Raw genomic sequence first — 22,828 nt, 5'->3', positions numbered from 1 at the left:
AATTTACAAATTACACTCAACAACGTAACATCTACTGTACTACACAGTCTGCTCTAGTCTCCTGTGCTGGCTGCACTAGCGCTCACATGTTTCTGCTGTGATTGGTTAAAGTAAGATAGCAAAACCACGAGGTTCAGGTCACTTACATCAACAAATTGGCCGCATGATTTTTGCATGAAAAAAAAAATTACAAAAAGAAAGCTGTGTAAGATTGTTCTTGGATAGTGATAAACAACTTCCCCTCCCCCCTGCTATTACCTCCTCTTTGTTTAGGTTTAATTATTTAATGTCATTTAACCATGGTCTAATATGCAAACCCCGGCGAGTGGCTGCAGGAAACTGATGCCCAAACTCTAAAGTACACAGAGTTCACTGAGACACAATATCAAATCTACTAGTGCTCCCTCTGTCTGATGAGTCTCTGATGCCCACTTCCCTCCCACACAGCACAGATAAACATGGGGCAATCACATTCATCTTAAACAGCCACCACCACAAGAGAACAGTTACATTCTAATCTGAATTAATCCCTCAGGTAGATGAACTCCCATATTACATGAAGACTATTTGAGAGTAGAATAAAGTCATTATATAAAAAATAAATAAAAATGCATTAATTCAGTGGAAGGAAACAATTAAACAGGGAGATTAGATTATGGCACATTTTAAGGGGGAGGGAGGGGGGAAAAAGGGAAGGGAAGAGCAAAACATGACCAAAGAAATGCCAACATCACCAGCATAAAAATCACCACTCTGGCTCTTTGTACGTTTGATGAGGTAAATCAGTGTCTCAGTGGGAGAAGGACTGGATCAGACACTTGAGGGACAATGGGGGACATGTAGGAGGAGGATTTGGGGGCAGGAACAATTCCCAAGTGGCCTTGATTCAACCCAGCAACTCCCAACCCCCCCCCCCCCCCCACACACACAAACCCATCAGTTATAAAACCGTACATTTTTCACTCAAAGACTTTGTTATAAAAGGACGATGCACTGCAACATTATCAGTATATCACAATAATAACACACCTGACAGAAACACAAGCAAAATGTGAGAGCTGTGAAGGAAAAACATTAATAAAAAGAAGGTTGAAGTACGATTAAATTCTCATTTCAGTACCAGTGCGGGGGAAAAATACCTATTTTCCATGTAATTTTTTGTATTTACTCTGTGTGTGTGTGTGTGTGTGTGTGAGGGCAGCGTTCACCTTGAAGGCTTGTGAGGACAGCAGAGCACGGTGTCACTGGTGTATTCATGAAGAGGACTTTGTTTTAGTGAAATAACATTTTTAAAGTCGGGTAAATAAGCCTCAGAGATAGAAGATGAATGTGGGACTGAGGCAGAGATGGAGGTGTTGCTATCTTTACTTTGCCATCAGTCTGTGTTACAGAGATGCTGAAAGTGCAATTTCAAGCTTTATACCTGAGTGCAGCCCCCTCCACTTACTGAGGATTTACCTCCACTCACTGCATGCCCCACTTACAGCACATGTGGCTGACGTCCCAAACACTGGCAGGGGCTACTTTGTGGCATTTTAAGGACCAAATTTTGAAATCTAAACCCCACAAAAGCCGCTTAGATCTTAGATCTAGATGAAGAATTGCATAGTTGTGACAAATCACTCGCATCACTCTGCTGCTCTCGCATGCTCAGTGGAGCCTCAGCCTGCAGGCAAGTTGACATGACTGGCAGGCAGTGGCTACGAGGGAAATATAATGAAGCTCAGCTCTCTCACACACACACACACACACACACAGACTGGGCCACATCTCGAATCTGGAGGCCGTTATCCAGAAATCCATCTTTCATTTCCTGTTGTGTGACCCAGACCTCAAGCCCCCATCGTTTAAACCAATCAGCGACTTAGATTGGCTACACCGCGACTGCACCCTCTTCCTCTCTGTATGCAGCTGTGATTGTTCAGTCAACACCCAGAGGCAGCCTGGGAAAGTTTAATTGGCTGGGAAAGAAGACATGTCACAAACAATACGCGTGTTCACCTGGCTGAGAAGCTGCCAACAAGCACAGACTGAGGGGGGAAAAAAGCCCACAGTGAAACTCGGCTCATCTCTACAGGCTAATTCAAAGTTTGTGTGGCCAATAGACCTCGGAGGTACGACGGCAAGTCTCGGACTGGCTCGAGTTAACGTGACTAGCAGAGATCTTTAATTATCGTCACTCTGAATGCACCTCCTGGCCCTGTGTTCCTTCCATGCTCCAGGTGGGAAGATGTATTGGAACAGAATAAACAGTGGGAACGCAGAACCTCATTTTAGCACTAAATAAGACTGGGGGATGTAGTTCTCTGGCTGCAAAACAACTGTTCTGGTCTGAAGCCTCAGGAGTTGCAATTTGATCAGTTTTTCGAAAATGGAAATTGACAGACATCACCTGCAACCGCTCCTATGTGTTGTACTTTATCGTCTACTTATCTCAAAATGGAAATATCCATCCATCCATCGTCACTTTAGTGACCTACCTAATTCCCATATTGCATGTTTTTGGACTGTGGGAGGAAGACTCCATGCAGAAAGCCCCTTGTTCCGAGACCTGGGTCTAACTTCTAACCACTCTAAATGGGAAGATGATTTACAAAATTGACACCGTGTTCTATTGAAGAATATCTGCAGTGACTGATTGAGACCATGAACCATATAAATCAAGTGAGACTCAGGCGCCGTTTCCATTAGACCTCTATTTAAACAGAATTCTTTAAGCAACCAGAGGAGTGGCCCCATGGTGGCTTCTGTCCAACTTCTGGGACTTGACTTTTCAAACCAAAAAGACTGTTAATTTTTGTATGAATTTTTGTCTTTGCACGGCAGCACAGATAGGCCTTTACATAAAAGGACGCAGTCACTGTCTAGGGTATTTTTTTTTGAACAATGATACAGGCTTAGACCCCGAGATTGAGCGTCTTAAGGGGGTTTTCTTTTTCCTCGACTAAATTTTCAAATAAATCTTCAAATACAGTTGTATTTTACACAAAATCTCTCAGTCTCTAGAAGCTCTAAGAGCTGAAAAACTGTGTGTGTGTCTTAAAGATGCAACAGTGTCATTTAAGCAAGAGCGATGCAAAGACATCAAGTCTGATTGATCGAGTTTGACTCCTGAGATTTGAACAGCTCAGGCAGTGGAACCACATATGGCCCACATGATGAAATCTCTTCTTTATTCACATTCAACGCCACGGCATGAGTCACCGTCCTTATATTTACTCAAAAACGAGAACAGGGCAGATGGATACTGATGCGTCTACGTCGCTCTCCTGACAAATCACATTGTCCTGCCGATCACGTTTGGCCCCCGCTCACATCTATTTGAAATAGTTAGAGCAAAAAAAAAAAAAAAAAAAAGGTGTTGTTTAGAGTTGGAGCATTCTATAATTCAGCTTTGATTAGGCCGCAGAGGGAAAACCAAACAACACGCTGTCACGCAATATATTTCCCCCGTTTGCTTGCTTTTGAAACATGCTACAGTGGCTATAGTTACGGGACATTATCGTCTGTGCCGCGGCCACATTTTGTGACTTTGCTCTCAGGCAAAGTGATTTGCAGTGACACAAAGGGATCACGCTCATATCGCGTGTCATACGAGCTCTGGTCAAAGTCACCTCCCGTGTCCTCAGCAGCACCTGGACATGAAGCAGTCAGGATGTGTGTCGTGATTCTACCTCTCTGTGGTTTTTGCATAATGCAGAAACCTTTTATGTTGTTTTTTTTCCCCCTTTCTCAAGGATTTTTTTTTTTTTTTTTAAGTAAAAGGGTCATTCACGCAAAGATAAAGGGCTTCAGGAAAATAGGAGCGATAGAAAATGGCATAACGAGGTTATGTGGTTATGGCAAATTGTTTTTCTCCGCCGTGCCCCCGGGAGAAATACAATGATACTTGTTTACAGACTAAAGTGTGAGCAGAAACGCTCCCCTGCTGAGAGCCATTCTCCAGCCACTGCTTTGGGTTAACATCAGATTGTAATTATAAGATATGCCATGATATAATATATGTTTGCGGGGCATCTGAATTAAAGTTTTATGAGCATTTAGCAGCAGACTGAGCACCAGCCTCAGCTAATTTCATCACTTATTCCCCTGATTTATCTCTGTGAAAACCACCGTAATCCCGACGCTATTCACCAGCAATGGAAATAAACATTCAGTGGTGGACTAATTACATGCTGATTAGTTAATTTCAGTTTTGTTTTTGGTAAACTGTGCAACAGTTTTAATAAGAAAATAGAAAATGTATTATTTAGCAATTACATAACCAATCATGATAAATTAATCATGTATTGATGGAAGTCGTATCAATATATTATGTATTCAGCTCAATTCTATGTTCAGTGTTATTCCGTTTAATCTTGTTTCTATTTTCATAGAGTGTTTTTGTACACTTGATTTGTTCTGTTTCCTGTGAAGGACTTGCATTTTTGTGAAATGGTGCCATAGAAATTAACTACTACTATTATTTATTAATGAAAAGGTATGCATTTTGTTTGTTTAGATTGTTTTTTTCCAGTACAACAAGGGATAAGTGATTATTCATTATAATGAAACGTTATGCAAATTAAAACCTGTAGAACTAACCCCCGGAACCAAATATCTAAACTAATATTATCTAAACACCAAACCTGTGGAACTGAACATGAAACCAGTGGAACCAAACATCTAACCCTAGGAACTAAACGTCTAACACTAGGAACCAAACATCTCACACTAGGAACCAAACATCCAACACTAGGAACCAAACATCTAACACTAGGAACCAAACATCTGACCTGTGGAACCAGAGGACAGGTATGTAAAAAGATCAATAATGCACCACGCTGTCAAACAAGTGACACCAAAAACCCATGGACCAGATCCTGAGTCCCTGACTGGAGCTCACTGCTCTGGGTCATCGCTCATTTATCTTCCAATCTTGCAAATCCTTGACCTAAGAAGAACATTTGCAGGTTGTCTCTGTAGCACGCCGTCTGATGAATTATTGAGGAGCGAAGCGCAGAGCTCTGATCTTGTCAAAGTAAAAACCCATATAGCAACACCCTGGGATGGATAAGTAGCTTGGAGATATGCAAGAGAGAAGATGAGTGAGGTCATCCTGAGGTAGAGAAAAGACCCAAAGAGAAATCAGGGGAGAAAATCAAAGACTGGATGATCATGATGTGTGAGATTTTCCTCTCGTTGTGTCACCGTGAACGCAATCTTTTCTAATTCGATTAACGTGTGTCTTTTTCTACACGACTTTGTAACCCAGGTTGCCACTTCCTGGGTGTTGTCGTTCTCCTGACAGAGGCTCATTAACAGCGCTGGAGTATACCAAAGCAAAGCTCTAAGTGGGTGATGTAATTAAGGATCCCTGACAAAGTAAGTTTAATTAGCCTGTTGGGAAAGACAGAGTCCATTCACGCAAATTTCACCCACTCACACTCGTCCGTTTCACATTCCTCTTCTCGGTGTGCTCTTCTTCTTCTCCTCACTGCATTACCGTCTCTATCTCCTCTTCCCATCTCTCTGTTGTGCTCTGAGTGCAAAGGAACGTGCCACAAATCTCAATGAGGGTCAGTCGCTGACAAACACAGTCCTTCCAGCTCTTTTTTCCGCTCATCACTTCCTTCTTCTCCACACCTCTCCATGGCGGGCCCCAAAAACATCATCATAGACAGCTAAAAACTCAAAGATTAAGTTGTAACATAACAAGTGTCATGTCAGGCGTTGTGTGTTGTAATACAACTGCAACACAAGTGAAGCGTCCTCTGGCTCAGAATTTGCAGCAGTCATATTTCGCTCGGCTTAATGGAAACTTCACAACTGCTCCGGCCGCCTTTCCTCTCCGCCCTGAAGTCACTGCATTCTCACGTGTAATTGCAAACACTGGGAATCGCTGCCGTCGCACCACGACTACAGGCCTGTTTGTGAAGCGGTGATCGAGCGGGGAGACGCGCGTTTTTCCTATTCTCGGAAAACTCATCGTCGACTCGTCTCATCCCTGTCCACGCCCCGCTGGCATGTCATACTCTGCAACTCTTGTTGCATCTGGAAGGTGTGATACGGAGCATGTGCGAGTGTGTTTGTCTCTCAGGAAAAAGTGGCCGAAGATAGCAAACATCACACCCACAGTGCAAGAGACACAAGTGTCTGTCTGGAAGTGTGTCTGCAGCTGTATGTGTTTGTGTGGGCATGAGAGAGAGAGAGAGAGGGAAAGGGAGGGGAGTGAGGCAGCAAGAGAGAGAGAGAGTTGCGTTTCCCCACAGGAGATTAATAACATCCACGGAAAAACTTTCATTTCTGCTTTCGATAAGAAGGAAATTGAGCCTCTATTTCGGTCCCAACCACCTACATAGTCCACATGAGAATGCTATACTCGAGTTTCTCGACAAGAACAAGTTCACGTCAGGTTCTCCTCACACACTCATGACTATAATCAAGGATGCGGTGCTATTCACACCACTCATCCCCACTTACACAAACAAAGGTGTCATTTAGTAAACTTACACATATGCATCTTTTCACGCACGTTTCCCCTACTGTGAAGTCTTTCTCTTTTTTTGTAACTTTGTGTTGATTTCACACTCTCAATCTCGTCTCCGTGTTGTTTTTAAATGTTCCTGTACAGCAGCTTACATCTGTGTTGTGACTGAAAAGCGCTCTATAAATAAATACACGTTGCCTTACACAGGAAACTTGCTAATCAAATGTGCATCTATGAATGTATTTTCTTTGATTTCTGGTATTGCAGATGTAACTGTCATAATTACAGAAGTATTACCTTGAACAGTTACCCATGAATAGACGATAGAAGTTAGTGCTGTCACATATATGATTATTCAGTGACAGGTATTAGTTAAATCTGTATGGAGATATAATATCATTAAATCATGAAGCTCTTCTTGTTTAGCGCGTTGTTCCTTTCGTGTTCCTAATGTGCTTCTTGGCAGTTTGTGACTATGCTGAGCTTAACAGAGGCAGAAACTGCAGCGGCGGGGACTCAAACATGTGGCCTTTAACTTTCACCCTCTGTCATGGTGTCAGAATGTCGGTTGACCCACTGTTCGCACTGACAGGGTCTCGGCCTGCTGGGTCTGTCAGCCTGCAGCTGTGCGCCGTGCAGAACGGGCTGCATTTGCGCATTGAAACGGTCTTGTCTTGTTACAGTTTCGGGCAGGAGATCAGTGCAACAGCTGGGTAAATGCCAGATAAAAAAAAACATTTGGCTGAGCACTCAACGGACCCACGGCGCTAAAGCATGCTGCTTTGAAAACCAATAAGAAAGGAGGTCGGAGGGTACGCGTCTGACCAATCACAGCTGCATACAGAAGACTGTGCCGCGACCGAATGTCACACACAGGTGGAGCGAGGGACACAGCGTTGGTCTATCGAGGCAAGTCTGCTTTAAATTCACGGCTACACATTGTGTTTGGACACCAAGTACAATGAAGACAGAACTCCCTGAGTTGACTCACCATTTCCAGGCTCACACTCCTCCAAATCTTCGTCATCGCTAGGACACTCAGCTGATGCTACCAAAAGGTCATCTGCATTCTGGAAGAAGAGAAACGGGGGGGAAGGGAGAGGACACAAGAGTCAGAACAAATTTTATTTGTCTGGAGGATACGAGGACGAGGAAGAGGATTAAGTGAAGACCTGTGGCTCTAATGATACCTACTTTTTAAACCAGCTAATGAAGCGAGGTGAGGCAGACTTTGAAAGGTTGAAGATCTTTTCCTTGGCCACAACGTGAATATTAATAGTTCAGCGGTTTGTTCGAGGTAGATTTTAAATCCAAATGTAAAGATATTCTTTTTCACTATATATATATATATATATAGATATATGATCCAGCAGTTGTTGTAAATCCAAGTGCTTCACTGAACTTTTAACCTCAAGTCACTTGGAAGATACAGCTACGTCTATAACTTAAAGCAGCTGCACCCCAATAAATTGCCATAAACTTCTCAAGATTCCTGCACATTCTCCAAAAGAGACAATTTACTTTGAGTTATAGGGTAATAATATGTGTAATAATACCATGACTGACAGCACATATACATACATACAATAATCATCACATGAATAATTTGTATGTAAAATAGCTCCAAATTTCAACTTCTTTTTTTCGCCTGGTCAAAACAAGTTATTTTCCTTTAAACAAAATCTCCCAAGTTGAAAACTTTGAAACAAACAAGAGCTCACAAACACCAGGGAGCGCTCTGGATTTTAAGACTTTAGGCGGCAGCAGCAGCAGCAGCAGCAGCAGCAGCAGCAGCAGCAGCAGCAGCAGCAGCAGCAGCAGCAGCAGCAGCAGCAGCAGCAGCACAGGCGTAGCTTGTGATGTTAGTTTTATAACATCCTGACACTAAATTTGGGTCAGAGTGAAGAGAAGTGATGACTCCAATAGTTTCATGGAAACCCACACTATCAAGAAGTGAAGAAAGAAAGAAGATATCACACCCCCCACACACATCAAAAGGTAGATCTGTTATTCTAAGCATCAAAGCGCATTATTCCACTATGATCAAAGCTACACCACGGCAGGTTGCTCAAAGCTTTTGGAGAAATTGAAATTTGAGTTTTCTGCTTGCTTGCTTTTCGTCACCCTGGCCCGTCTCTGCTGTCTCTGCTCTGTGTCTTGTGCCGCGGATAATTTATTAGACCACTATAGTTATTCCAGTTAGCTTTACCCACTGTGGTATTTATAATGTCATTACCATGTTTGCTCTAGCACAAAATTACACCGCATAATAAGATACTGGTCTGAGCTGCTGGAACTGAACAATTATTAAGCTTTTCTTTGTTTCTTTTAATCAATTATACAACACACAGTCAAAATCTAACTAACACCTACAAACATACATAAAGACAGGACACAGTCTTTATGGTTTTCTCAGTGAAGACACTCAGGAAGTGAGAATATATTGATTAACCACCAGGGGACGACTCCACGAGTTGTCAATATGAAAAGACAAATCTTTTCATGGGATTTATGAGCTCAGTTCATTTTCATGAGGAGTTTCAGATCTTCTTCAAGAGCACATGACGTCAATTTGGTAAATTATTTTCCAATTTCTGAGGAAAATAGATGATAAAGTACGGCTTGAATGAGTGTTGTACCAGTGTGACTGACACCTGGTTAGGGCTGCTCGATTATGGAAGAAATAACAATCACAATTTTTTGGGTTGAAAATTTAAATCACGATTATTTCAATTTCTCATTGACTTGAACTTGAAACAAATGGAAATAACTGCATATAAAATGACTGTACATTATTGTATAAAATATAAGTCTTTACTGATGCTGTATGTTTAAACCAGGGATTCCACTGAATGTGTGTTTTATTTCTGCTGTATGACAGCCAGGACAGGAAGTCAGACACTGTTCCAACATTAAAAGTGTTATTTTCACAAATAAAAGTCCTAGTTTTGTTTTGATTATTTTGTTTTTCTAATTGTTTGGGACCATAATCTAATGATTGCACAGCCTTATATCTGGCCGTGTCCACCAGGAGGACGGATGGTGGAGGAGAAGAGGAAAAATCAATCTATATGACTTTAACGTCACCAATCAATGACAAGTTGGTCAATGAAGTCCCCCCACTACACTTTTAATAAAAACCACATTGACTGATTTTCATCAAACATACATGCAGGCGGACGACAGTGGGTATATTTAATTATATACTGTATAACTCAGCAAGCAGAGGTGTGATTCTTGAAATTGTATATACTCAATGTCAATTTTTATGGGGGAAAAAAAAAACTAATTCAAGCAGCAGCACCACAGCCTCCTGTGGTTGATTTATACAGAATTAGCCTTAAAATATGAATGTAGATTGATGTTAACTCATTAAATTTAATTCAATTAAATCTTAACTAATGTGTGGCGGGGGGAGGAAATAATTGTTTTGTTTCAGTTTATTTGGACATATGTGGTACTCGCTGTCCAAACAATCTGTGAGGAGCATTTCCTTTTTTTTCATGTTTGGTTTCGTTTGTTGTCTTTTTCTCAGTTAAATGACCTTGTCGCTTTTGTTCCGTTTTGCTTTGCCTCATCTGTCTATTTTCTAATTTCTTTGCACACTCTAAATGAGTACATAAAGGGCTAAAAAAAAAAAAATAATAATAAAAGATAAAAGAAGAAAGAAAAGTCTAACCATTAGCACATTACAGAGAGTGACTAACATGGACATGACTGGAGGTGTTGTTCCCCATTATCTACTCTTGATGTTATGGAACACAGAAGCGCAGCGTTCACTCAGATAATGACAGGAAACTACAGGCTCTCATTTGAATTATTTCAATGTCCGCGAGGCAATGACATCCATCTCATTTATTTAGAAAATAAATCTGCATATTAACAAAACGCCCCATTATTTGATTTGTAAATATAACTTTTAATGGAAAGAGAACCCCGTCGTTGTTGTTGTTGTTTATCTTTTAGCCGAACAATTCAACCAATTTCATGCCAATCTCCCCCTTTTTGTTCTTTTAAACCACAAACAGTTGTGGCCATAAATATCAAAACAAACAACATTACGTCCTGTGAATCACCGGATTTCTCTAAAGACAGACACTGAGTGGTTAGAACTGCAAACCTAATAGATTTCATACACTGTCTGGTGCCTCTCAGCTGTTCAAAATCAATACAACGCTTGAGCTTTCAGGACCTTTTTTTTGTTTTTTTTGGCTGAATGAAACAGACAAACCATGTCGAACCATTTTTTAAAAACGGTAAACAAATTTAAGACAATAAAATATTTACTCAGTCTGGCCTACCACCTGTATGAATGAGCTGAATTACACACGGACGAGTGACTCATTGATAATGTCTCGTCATTCTCAAACACATGTCCTCAAAGCTATTTTGGGCAATACGATGTTCAGCCAGACCATCATAATAATACGACTAATAATCATAACAATAAGGAAGAAGCTGTTAAAATGTGCGTGCCCTAGGTGGAAAACTAAGCGATAAAAAGCATTTAAAAAGGTGGGATTGTGCTCTTTTTTTTAACGACCAAATATAAACATCATCTCTCAGCAAGTGCAAGACACATTAAGGCTTGTAACAACAGAGAGGCAGACAAACACTCAGAGGTCTTTGCGATCCTAAAATGGCTCTGGATAATTTATCAAACAGGTTCCGTCTTTCTCTGCCAATTTCACATTACAGAGCGCTGCTGCTGTAAAAAGCTTGTTATAAACGCTGAATGTGGAGGAATGTTTTCCGGCGAGACGTCTGCAGTCCAGAGATACGATATTGAACCGAGCGGATGGCTACATGTGACATCTTAGAGTCGGCTCCCATTGATCCTGTGTCTAGAGCGAAGACACAGAAACGCTAAACCGTCGACTAAAAGCAAGTCCTGCCAAATGTGCACACTTAAAACTGGTGTGTGGAGATGGGACTTTCAAAAAAAAAATCCTTAACTTGCTTGTAATTACATGGCAGCTTCAACCATGACTGGAAGAGGAAGTGCTTGGGTGCACATTTAAAAAAAACACAAAAAAAAACACACACACAACTACTGTTAAATCTTTAGTCAGCTGGCACCAGAGCACACACAGGCTGCACATATGGAGGCTTTGTCGCTTTTTACCAGAAAAAAGAAAACATAACAAGAATGACCAGGCTTAGTTACCAAAATAAAGCCTCTTTCAAACTAAAATTAGGATCTTTAAAGCCCTTAAAAAGGAAATAGTTCTGCTTTTGGTATTTTGCGACACATTTGCATTACTGTAATTACGTGATGGTTTGTGCTATCGGAAACATTCCAACGGTATCTGAAAGCTGAGAAGTTGCACGTCAAATCCAATGTGTGGTTATTACGGTAATATCACTCGCATTGTTGCAGGAAGCTAGCAAATCAGCGTCTTTGTCACCAGAGAGGAGAGTCTACATATAAGTTTCATTTTTATTTTCAATATAATATGTTTCATACTGTTCAAATTTAACACACAAAATCTGGTGTTTATGTACAACTACAGCGTTTTTTCTAAATAAAACTCTTTGTTTTTCTTCATTTCAAATTGTAAATACACTATTATAACATGCACTAAATTGTAAATAACTGCCAGATACTGAAAGTTATTCTGGAAAAATGGGCAAAATCACTTACATTTTGTGACCTCTTTATGGTTAAAATACGCATTAAAAAAGTCCAGACGGACATTTTGAGGCTTAGGTGTTAAAGGGTTAAGTCGGAAGGAAGAATTATAGTAACGCACATTTTATTGTCAGTAACGGTAACGATTGAAGCGATTGAAACAGTCATTAGTTAGATAACCCCCGTAACGCCAAACTAATTCCAAGTGAACCTGCTTAAACCTGTTTTAAGGAATGGAGTAGAACATTTGGGTTTCTTTGCTTTAGGAAGTGTCCTGAATCGACAGACTCATCTCAACGTCGCACTAATTGGCACTGCCACTTTTCTTCAAAAATGAGCACGATGGGACACTGAAAGCACCCAAAACTTGCTGAGGTTTGAAATGTTGCTAACGGGACACGTGCACGAGCGCGTCTTAATCCATTCCGCAGACACTGATCACGGTTGACGGGGAACAGAAGACGTGGCTCGCTGACTGATTGCAGATAAGCTTCTGTGGACACGGAATCGCACTAATGAACACACAGGAGCACGAGAAACACTGGTAATTGGCACCTTGTCTTTGTGCTTCCAGCAGCATCATCAAAGTTTTGTCGGCGAGCCGAAGTTCAAAGAATGAAATGGACAGCTTTTAAAGAGACGAGCTTTCAAGTACTTATATGTCAGAGTGATTACAATAATGTGGAAAATTGCTGTTATAATGTACATCCAACATTGACACGGGAGAGAAGCTGCCGTTGATGACCTGGATTAGAGTTTTAAAAAGAATTTTGCAGCACACAGCAGGAACCTAATGTTGCTGTGGTGTGGACTAGATCATATTACCGCCCTGCTTACATGAACACATGCAGCCAGTTATTAAGGCTTTTTATTGGCAGTGGACCTGGTTGACCCAGCTCACTTCTCTGCCGTTTGCTGACTGTTGCTAACTGTGCCAGCACTGGCCATAAATCACATCCTTCCACATGCATGAGAAAGAGAGACGTCAATACAAGTTCACGACACCCGACGTTGTTGTGCTGTAGCTGCAGCAGGAGCTCCTTTTAATTATGTTCCTCTCCTCCTCCAGCTTTTGTTGATCTGCCTGGACGTGCTGTAATTTTCCAGCAGCCTACCGCGTCTGGGGTTTAGTCAGCCATATCTTCTCAGAGCAATTCAGAATTACTGTGTTGATTGGTTTAATATGACGAGCCACACAAAGCTGCCTCTCAGGCTGGAGGCTGATGGAGCATCTGAACATGACTGCGGGCTCATATACACGGTTTGACCTTGCAGCCCAAGTATGATTCAGTTCGAAATGCACGCCTACTTGTCCAGGGAAGGTCATCGTGGTTATTTCGCTATGCCGTTTAATCTTTTCAAATATTGTTCTCAGCAGTTTTGAGATTTTGCAGGAACTTTAAAAAGCCAATTACATGGGATGAGCAAGGTTTCATCACAATGTGCTGCTGTAAAATATCTCCCCGGCTCAGTTATTCAAACTGCAGACAGAAACTGTTCTTTTTCAAGTCACACAGAATGTTTACATGACATTAGAATAGAACAAAAGAATGTAATTACTGATGTAGTCTGACACAACCCACACTTTTAAAAGACATGTTCAAGTGTTTTCTGAAATTGCACGGAATCAAATTACTCAGAGTTGGACGAACACAAAGTGGCTGGGTGTCAAATTACTATTGTATGTTTACGCTCATTAGGAGTACAACTGGCCTAGAAGAAGACAGTGAGGAAAAAAAGTAGTGAAATTCAGACTGATACTGTTTGGAATGACGGGGAGACAGATTTCATGCTCGGTCAGCTTAAAGGATCAAATATGTTGGAGTTCATGGATGGCAACGCTCGATGTGGTAACAGCTAACTGCCGGCTAAACTGTAAACCTCCAAATACTAACAAGCAAAAAAGAGGGGAGTGTAGTGGAGGTGGACACACTCCATTGAATGAATCAATTCCCCACTAGTGTTTGTATACTGGGACAAGGACTGTAGTCCAATTAAAGGCCGTGTTGACTTTACTGTGTACGAGTCGCTCACCTGTGTCACACTGTCCCTCATGGTAGGCGAGCGCTGCTTGCGAGTGGTGGTCGTGGCCATGGTGGTGGTCGTCTCCATGATGGTGGTGGACATGTCAGCCAGTGGTGTGGTGGAGGTGGTGTCCGTGGTGAGCACAGAGGGCACGTCACCCACCAGCCGCAGGTTTCCGTGCGTCTGGACGTTGGGGTCGCCCTCAGCGGCCAGTTTTAGCACCTGCAGGCCGTTGTAGTACAGACCTGAGATCTGGCCCTGAAAGTGGCGCCCCGTCTCTGCGCTACCACCGATTTTGATGAACGCCTGGCTGTTGAAGATCGTCAGCTGGCGACCTAATGCGAGAGAGACGAGTAGAAAGGACAGAGGAATGGAGGAGGAGAGAGTGGTGGCAGAGGCAGAGGAGAGAAACCGTGGAAAGATGCGGGGGGAAAAAAGGCGGAGAATACAAATGAGTCATGGTCTCTGGGTGAGCTTCCACATGAAACACAAAGTAGTACACAGTGTGAAACAAGGGATATAGAGGGACTGTTTCCATCACATGGGATTTCCTGAGTAACACTTTAGAGAGATTGGACCCTGGTTTGCTGCAGCTGCCGCCATTACGGAGCTGAGGACGTGCCACTTTTCCAGAAAAGGCATCCTGAATCTGACAGTCAAATAGATTGCACGGGCAGCCGCGGATTGACCCTGAGACTTAAAGTTCACAACGGAATGCATCTCATTTGCCCCGAGATGGAATGTATTAGAACAATGCTAGGTCTGTGGCATTGACCTCGGATGTACCTGCGCTGCACAATGATAAAGTACCTCTGCCAGCAGGAAAAAAATGTCGCCTCCGTTCTGCTCTCCAAAGAAGGAAAATAGGCTCCTCAATGGAGGGAAATGTTTAATTCAGCAGCCTCTCTGTGGTCATTACCATTCATTCCGATGGATAGATGGATGAAGGGAGGACAGGGTCAACCATTTAACCAGGGTCCAATACTAATGTGTTACCAGGACTTGAGGTAAAGGTGTGTGTGTGTGTGTGTGTGTGTGTGACAGGTGTAGTTTTTCTCCCTGTATTTCCTTCAGCTGATGTCAGTTGAGGTTTTATTCAGACTCATATTTCCATCCCCGTCTCCTCTGGGACATCCCACCTCGCCACTTGGACTGATGCAAACTTCGACCCCTATTTCCTGTGATACGAGTAACGGCGTGGACGCGATGGTGGGGCAGATGGTGAGAGAAGGGTAGAGGGCGGGGGCGAGTATTACTGTGGGACACTGTTGTTGAAAGGATGTGGGTTAAAAACAGACCTGATGAGGTAATTACAGGAGCAGAGGGACGAGGAGGGGGAGGCAAAAAGCTTTTATTATGGATTAATCAATCTGTGTAAGGAAAGCGCGAGTGTGTTTGTGAAAGGAATACCACACTAATGTGTGCATTTGAGAGTGAAATGTAGACTTTCTTGTGATGTCAGGCTGCAGAAATAAGAGACCCTTCTGTCCCAGAGAGTATGTGTGTGTGTTTTTCTGCAGGGCTGGCTGATACGGCGTATATATATCGTGATATTTTTCCATCTATGTTCCGATATGTCTCAATATATCTCAGGCTGTTTTGCTAAGCTTATGGAAAGATTTCATTTGAGGGAGGACAGATACGAGTAGTTAAATATACTGGCGGAGAGTGTTCCAGGTTTAAACATTAGATTCATTTACATAAAATAACTTTGTTTTAGTGACTAATTAGGAGGAAGGATAGTGATCACATTATACTCATTGTATTGCTTATTTCAAAGATTAAACCTTGATTTTAAATTGTTTTAATCATTACATTATCATTTCTTGACCAAAATCTGTCAAATAACAACAAAAAAAAATCAACAGTTATATGATACAAGTGTGATCTACCTTAGAAATTATAATAATGTCTGTATTGTTGCAGTTTATGATCTCTATGTTTAAGAAACAAAGAAACAGCCTGTAAATATGGTCAAATTCTGCTGTAACACAAATAATCAGGTTTAAACCTGAACAAGAGTTTAAATTTATGTGGATTTCATGCATTTTTTTCATGCCTTTAAAACCAGGATAAAATGACAATATCCCAAAAATGTACAATCATATCGAGTCTCATGTCAAGTTATTGATATATAGGTATTTATTATTGCATGTTGCTGTTGTTGCTCCAAGCATTTTTAATAAAGAGAGCTGAGATAGTGCTTCATCATAGTGATAATGATTTACTCTCATTTACATGGATGCACTTGTCCTGATGTATGTGGGTGGCTTAATCAAACAAATATTACTATTAACATTATTATCGCACATGCATGTATTTGTGTGTGTGTGGCTGTAGGTGTAAAAACTGCACTTTCAGCCCATGTGTGTGTGTGCGTGTTAGTAAATTTTCTACACATGAGCCGCAGAGATAAATCTATCCCACTGAGATGGACCATTACACGTGTCATCCCATTATCAGATCATTAGGCCCATCAGGGGCCCGCGGGGGACCCAGCTCCAGTCTCCTAACTTTATAATGAGACTTAGGCTGAATCCCAATACCACCCCTTAGCCCTCCCCCTTCCCCCTACCCCTTGTTTTTGCGCGTTCATGTGAGGGGTAGTGCTGTCTCATTTCTCATAAAGGTTAAGGGGTAGGGCCAAGCCGTAGGGCTACGTAGCCCTCGAAACGAAGCTTCCTCAGGACCACACTTGAAACGGAGGGCTTCGAGGAATTTCGCAGCTTCCGCCGCGTCACCTGTCAGCGAAGTTTGAAAGCTGGCCGTTAAAGACTCGCACAAATGTATTTTCAGTATTTTAATCACGACAGTCATGTGTAATGATGTATTGTGGTCTTCTTCAATTGTCAACGGTGTTTCTGAATCACTAGTCAAGTTTGTTTTGAATTACTAGCTAGTCGTAGCCGATGCTATCCCGGCGTTCCTTTCGTAAGTGGTTAGCTAGCTGCTATCGCTATTTTTTTTTAACATTAACAAATTGTGCCGGAGTGCACAGTTACGTCTTCAGGACAGAACAGGAGATTCTGTCCCCGCTCTCCTCCGCTCTGTCTGCGAGCAGCTTTCTCCCTCTGCATCGTGTGTGTGTGTGTGTGTGTGTGTGTGGCTATGGTAATGCAGCGGGTCTGCAGTCGCTGTAACTGTGTGTGTGAACACTCCTCACAGCGTCGCCGCCGATGTCTTTGTTAGCAGCTGACAGTCGTAAAAACAGAAAAATAGCCCAGGCAACAGACATTACTTGTGAGGACGGCATTTTTGGATTGTTACATCAACAAGCATCGCATCGGCTTGTTGATGTAGCAGTCCGCGAGCGTCAAGTCCGGACGACGTGATGACGTAATGGAGGTGTGTCTCATTTCTTAGGGGAACGTTCGTACCCCTCGCTCCCTCAACTCTGTTTTGAGGGCCAAGGGGAACTCTGACAAAGGGGGAGGGGGAAGGGGGAGGGCTAAGGGGTGGTATTGGGATTCAGCCTAAATGTCTGGCATATGCACTGTTGACATAATAGTTGAGTCTCACTCTATTATCTCAACACTTAGCCTGTTTGGTGTGGGAGTGATCCAGCAATAACTGAGAGGAAACGGGGAAAGACAGATTGTGGACATCAGCGTGGAAAATACCGGAGAATAACTTACACAGAGAGAGAGAAACATTGAGATTGAGACCAGAGGCAGGGTCACACTCTGTAATATCATCCTACCTCATGCCTACAGTCAGTGTCCTTGACCAGAGGACACAAACATACATACCCACCACCACATCAGCCCACAGGGTCTCTCCCATTTCAAACAGCCTCTCCACTGGGTTGTGGAGGGAGGACAAAGGACATATCCAACTCAGAAGGCCAGGAGACAGAGTAACTACTGTAGGTTTCCATCAAAACGCAGTACAGTTTGTTTAAATGTTTGATTTTTATGCAGAAATATATTAAAAAAAAATATGTGCAGGAGAACTGACTGACAGAAACAATCTACTTTGGCAAGTGGCTTATGATGATGGTGCAAAGTGGGTACATGTGTGTGGGGAGGGGGCTAGCAATAACTCCAGAGGTCGGCGCACTTGCGTCAGCATTTTGAGACACATTTCTTTCAGGATTTCAACATCTGTGGGGGTGACCTACTTAAACCTGTGCATGAGAGCACAGTGATGCGAGAGGAAGACAGAAGGAAAGGTGCCCTCTAGACCAGATGAGGAGAAATCAGTGTTTGTTTTTGTAGCTGTCCGCTCAGAATGAGCCGCTAACAGGGCCTGATGAAGTTATTGTTTTGGGGTCTGCCGGGTCAAATCAAAAGTGACGTGCGGATTTGGAGCCAATTTTAGCGGCGGGTGCGAGCGGGGGAGGATGGGTGGAAAAAAGAGGACAAAGCAATCAGATCCCTTTAAATGACAGAGTTGGATTTTGCAGAGATGAAGACGTGTGTGTGTGTGTATAATAACTTCTGAAATATGTCAGGGAAATGACCTTTCTGTGTGTGATAGTTGGCCTTTCAATGAGTGTGTATTGGCCTCACAGTTATTTACATAGGCCTATCCATTTGTGTGTTTGTGTGTGCAGTCGACAGCCCAGCACACGGGCTCTGCACATTGATGAGGGTCTGTCTGTTGGACCAATTTGGAGAAACGGGGTGGCTGCAGCCTCATCTCCCTCCCCTGGGCTCTTAAGGTGATCGGCATTTAATGGGCAGACGTTTGTGGATGCGGGAGGGGGACGAGGGTTTGGGATATGTGGCAGCCAACCAATCATTATAACACACATTCATAGCTGTGCACAAAGCCTCAATTAACCACAGCGCAGTGACTGGAATGATCAGACTCCTGCAATGAGCCGCTGTTGATACTGAACTGATCTACTGGAGCTATCCAGTTATCCAGCGACTCTCTGCAAGTTAAGTGTGAATATACAGGATATAGTGTTTCGTTCAAGCTCAAGGACAATTCTAAATTTGATTGAAAAATATTTCTCGGTCACAGGTGACAGTGGATAAGAGGAACAATACCGACTGCAGTCTTTTGCTTATTATATTGAGACAAAGGCCAAAAAGGCATGGCTGCAGCTTTGTAGAGGTATTACCATACTAAGGGTGACAGAAAAATCACACAAAGATGCCAAATTCTGTCCTTCAAGCAAACAAATACTGGCGTCCAATGTGACTGTGTGACAGCTTCAACACTCTTTCAATAACGAATTTGAAGAGATTTGTTCCAGCTCAGTCGTTTTTGTTTTCTGGGAAGATTATATGTTTTTTTTTTCTCCTCCTCACTTGACAGGAGCAGAGATTTTCCCTGTTTTTCTAAGTTAAAGAAAGAGGAGGGGTTTCATCATCACCTCACACATGAGGCTGAAGCATTGCCGTGGACCGATCCGGGGGCACTTTTCTAGTTTCTCCATGCGATAATAGTGTACTTTGATAATATGAGTCCTGGATTTGCAAAAAAACAATTTATCTTTCTGTTTGGAATTGGATGAAACCTAAATTACAGTCTTGATGTAATGATAGTGTCGGAATGAAAAGTTGATACCGTGTTCTTACAGTTCTTCCCGAGGCAAAGCAAAGAATCTCAAAAATGTCACAGCAATCACAATTCTTACTTTCTATCCACCTTCAGAAGGAATCCTGTGCCAGGTTCTTCTGTGGCGTCTGTGCAGCTCTCCTAACTCTGTCACTTCCTATCACATTTAAATGCACAGAGCATGTTCTCATGAAATCCATAGGGGGAAATGAAAGGCACAAAGGCACACGCAGTGCCCCTCAAAATTTGTCACAACAAAGCAGAGTGAAAAAATAGCACTGGTTCGTGAGCGGATATACTTAGAAACATGGTGGAAGTGGAGAAGCCCGGGGAAGGCTGAGCACTCCAATATCACTTATATAAATTGTGCTAATCTAAACGCTAAGAAAGCTGAATATCGATAAAGTAATTCATGTCTTTTTGCTGCCAATTCCTTTATCAGACTTCAGATATGTGACAATTTGATGCTTGGATGGGTCATCTGGGTGAAAAGAAAGCAGTAACGACTACTTCCAAAGGCATTATCTTCTGCAATCACGCTCGCTTTCGGTCGGATCACCCGTGGGGGGCTGAGAGGCCGATGTGATAGCAGTGCTCCGACTTCGATTTCCTCGCAAAATCATTGCGGTAATGACCCCTGCATGTCACAGCACCTTGTGCAGCTGGGAGATGGGCGCTATTTTTACATTTTTAATACACAGTGGAATTAAGTGTGCACGCCCCCCCAACCCTAATAGCTGCCAAGTAATCAATACAGAGGGAGGGAGACTGGAGCGAATGTGAAGTCATTATGACAGACCTTTACGTCAGTAAAACAGCAGTGTTTCGAGTAGCACTGTCAGCGTTAATCGTGATGAATTCAGAGCTGGTGCTCGTAGAGTGTTACTTTAAAGCGGACCTAGACCGGAAGTTCCAATTAACGCTGTTTTTGTTGGTGTGTATCTGCGCCATTACTTCGTTTATGACATTGACAACAGTGTCTTCTGACTCTGGTTCTGACACCGGGTCAAAGTCGTAAAAGGGACTGCGGCGGGGAGTCGTGACGAAGCTAATTTTAAACATTGTTAAAACAATGTTTTGATAATGAGTAGCAGTGCATCCACCGTTCCAGAGGGGGGAGCTGTGCTTCTGAGAGCTGGTGTGCGCTGATTACGTCCCTTCCAGGTATTGGCCAATAACAAGACAGTTAGGAAAGCTGTCGTTGGCTGGCCAATCACAAGAAAATCTGTCTTCTGGGAATGAGATTTCAGTCTGAAACAATGCCACTGAAGAGAGTTTCAATGAGGAGAGATTTCTATCGGCTTGTTTCCAGCAACTAGGAGGTTTTTGACCATAAAAAACAAATTAATGTATGCAAGTAGACCTCCATAACTAGGAAGACCATTCTATGGGAGGTTTATAAAGAAAAAATAAATAAATACATTCATTGTGTGTATAGTCTCACGCTTATGTTATTTGTAGGAGATCCTCGCTCAGAGGGAGAGTGGGGGACTGTCATCTAGTGTTACACTTATAAAAACAGCTGATGATCTTTGTGTGGCATTTGCAACAAACTTGGAGACAATGGGACTTTAGAAAAAAAAAAGACTGTGGATCAATTGTTCCGTTAGGAAGTGAAAAATACTAAATGAATGAAGCCACAGCTGCTGAGAGATAAATATTATACAGAATCACTGTTTATGTTTGTTAAATAAAACGCTGCAGCCCGACTCATTCTTTATTCCTTTTACTGTTTTTTTTTATTGCTCGTCTCTGTAAAGTGTCCTTGAGTGTTTGAAACGCGCTTATAAGTAAAATGCATTAATATTACTTCTGATATTATGATTATTCATCAGCTCGACAATAATACACAGCCTGTATGAAGCAGAAAACTCACATTATCGAAGTAGACATCATGTTACCTCAGGACTGCTTGTACGTCTTTAGATTTAAATTGATATTAAAAGTTCATGAAGTAACTGCCATTTGCGTTAATTTGCTTTACAATCCAGATACACTTGGAAGATTTGCTTTACATTGTTAATAGTGTTATGCGATGCAAATACAATCATTTTAAATCTGCTAAATTTAGACTTCGTGTCGTTTAAATCAGACGTCTCAAACACATGCCGCCCTCCAGCCACTTACGAGTTATTTATGCATTTTCTTTGATGAATGGATTCAATTTGCATTGTAAATCCGTTTTTATTGTGAACTATATATTGTCGCATATTAATACAAAACACTTCTATTTTGAAATCTTGTGAACTATTGACACGCAAAAGTTGAGCTTAAGTTTGTGACCCCTGATGTAAATCGTCAGCATTAAATGTGTTTTTGTTTATCTGTTGAAAACTTAGTGGAGAAACAGTAGAGAAGGACAGGGTTGGACAGGGACAGCGAGAATGGGGACATGAGAGATGACAGTGGCGAGGGAGGATGACAGACAGAGGAGGAGGATAGAGGGAGAGCGAGAGCCTGCATGAGGAGAGAATGTTAAAGAGACAGAGTGAGGGCACGCGGGGAGGGACAAGGGGAGAGGGGGATGACAGGATTGATAAAAAAAGAACAAGAGGAATGACACTGTTGGAGACGGGAGCTGAGGAAGAGACAAACGTACTCCAGAGCGGTGGCGAGAAAGATGAAGAGGAAGCGAGACAAATGGCAAAAGAAAGCAGAATGAGCCGGTGGAAATAAAAGCAATGCACTGAATTCTGAGTTTGCTTTGGCTTCCCACGCTCACTTTCAACTGCTGGGAGCTAATCACATGGTTAACCCTGTGGTAATGACAGGCTTTTTATGATATGTACCTGTCTTTATGCTCGAGCCAAAGCGTCCCGCTGTTTGCCTCACTGCATCCCTGTGATTTGACCGGAGAAGACGCTTGTACGGAGGAAATGGGTGTACTTTCGCAAACGGGTGGGAAGAATACTGAAATAACATGTGCAGCCAGACGTGCGGTCATAAAAACTGACGTGATCATAGACTCACAGCAAGGGGAAGCGAAAAAAACAACAAATGCAAGGATGTTACTGAAGAAAACTGTGCAATTTTAAAGAGATAATTGTGATTCATCCAACAGTTAAAATCAAAAAAAGGTCAAATACGCTGGTGGTGAACAAACCAGGCAGTGCCTAACAATCTATTTCGTAATGGTTTCAGTTAAATTTGTTGGTAATACTAAAAAAATGTACAGTCACACATTTAATGTG

The 22,828-nt window shown here is 42.3% G+C and overlaps 1 protein-coding gene across 1 annotated transcript in view; it reads right to left on the bottom strand.

Annotated features, from left to right (window-relative positions):
* The window catches only part of nrxn2b (neurexin 2b), a gene marked incomplete at its 3' end in the record, with an annotated part of 516,377 nt that overhangs the window by 1,207 nt on the left and 492,342 nt on the right, over window positions 1-22,828 (bottom strand). Inside the window, exons 19-20 of the mRNA XM_083910752.1 lie at window positions 14,136-14,461; window positions 7,461-7,539 (exon numbers count right to left, since the gene is read on the bottom strand). Of these exons, the coding sequence (XP_083766878.1) occupies window positions 7,461-7,539; window positions 14,136-14,461 (405 nt within the window). The remainder of the gene's footprint in view (window positions 1-7,460; window positions 7,540-14,135; window positions 14,462-22,828) is intronic.

The sequence above is a fragment of the Microchirus variegatus genome (assembly GCF_963457635.1).
Source record: "Microchirus variegatus genome assembly, chromosome: 2".
Classification (NCBI taxonomy): Eukaryota; Metazoa; Chordata; class Actinopteri; order Pleuronectiformes; family Soleidae; genus Microchirus; species Microchirus variegatus.
Note: the sequence above shows the minus strand (reverse complement) of the source record. Positions and strands in the feature narration are given on the sequence as shown.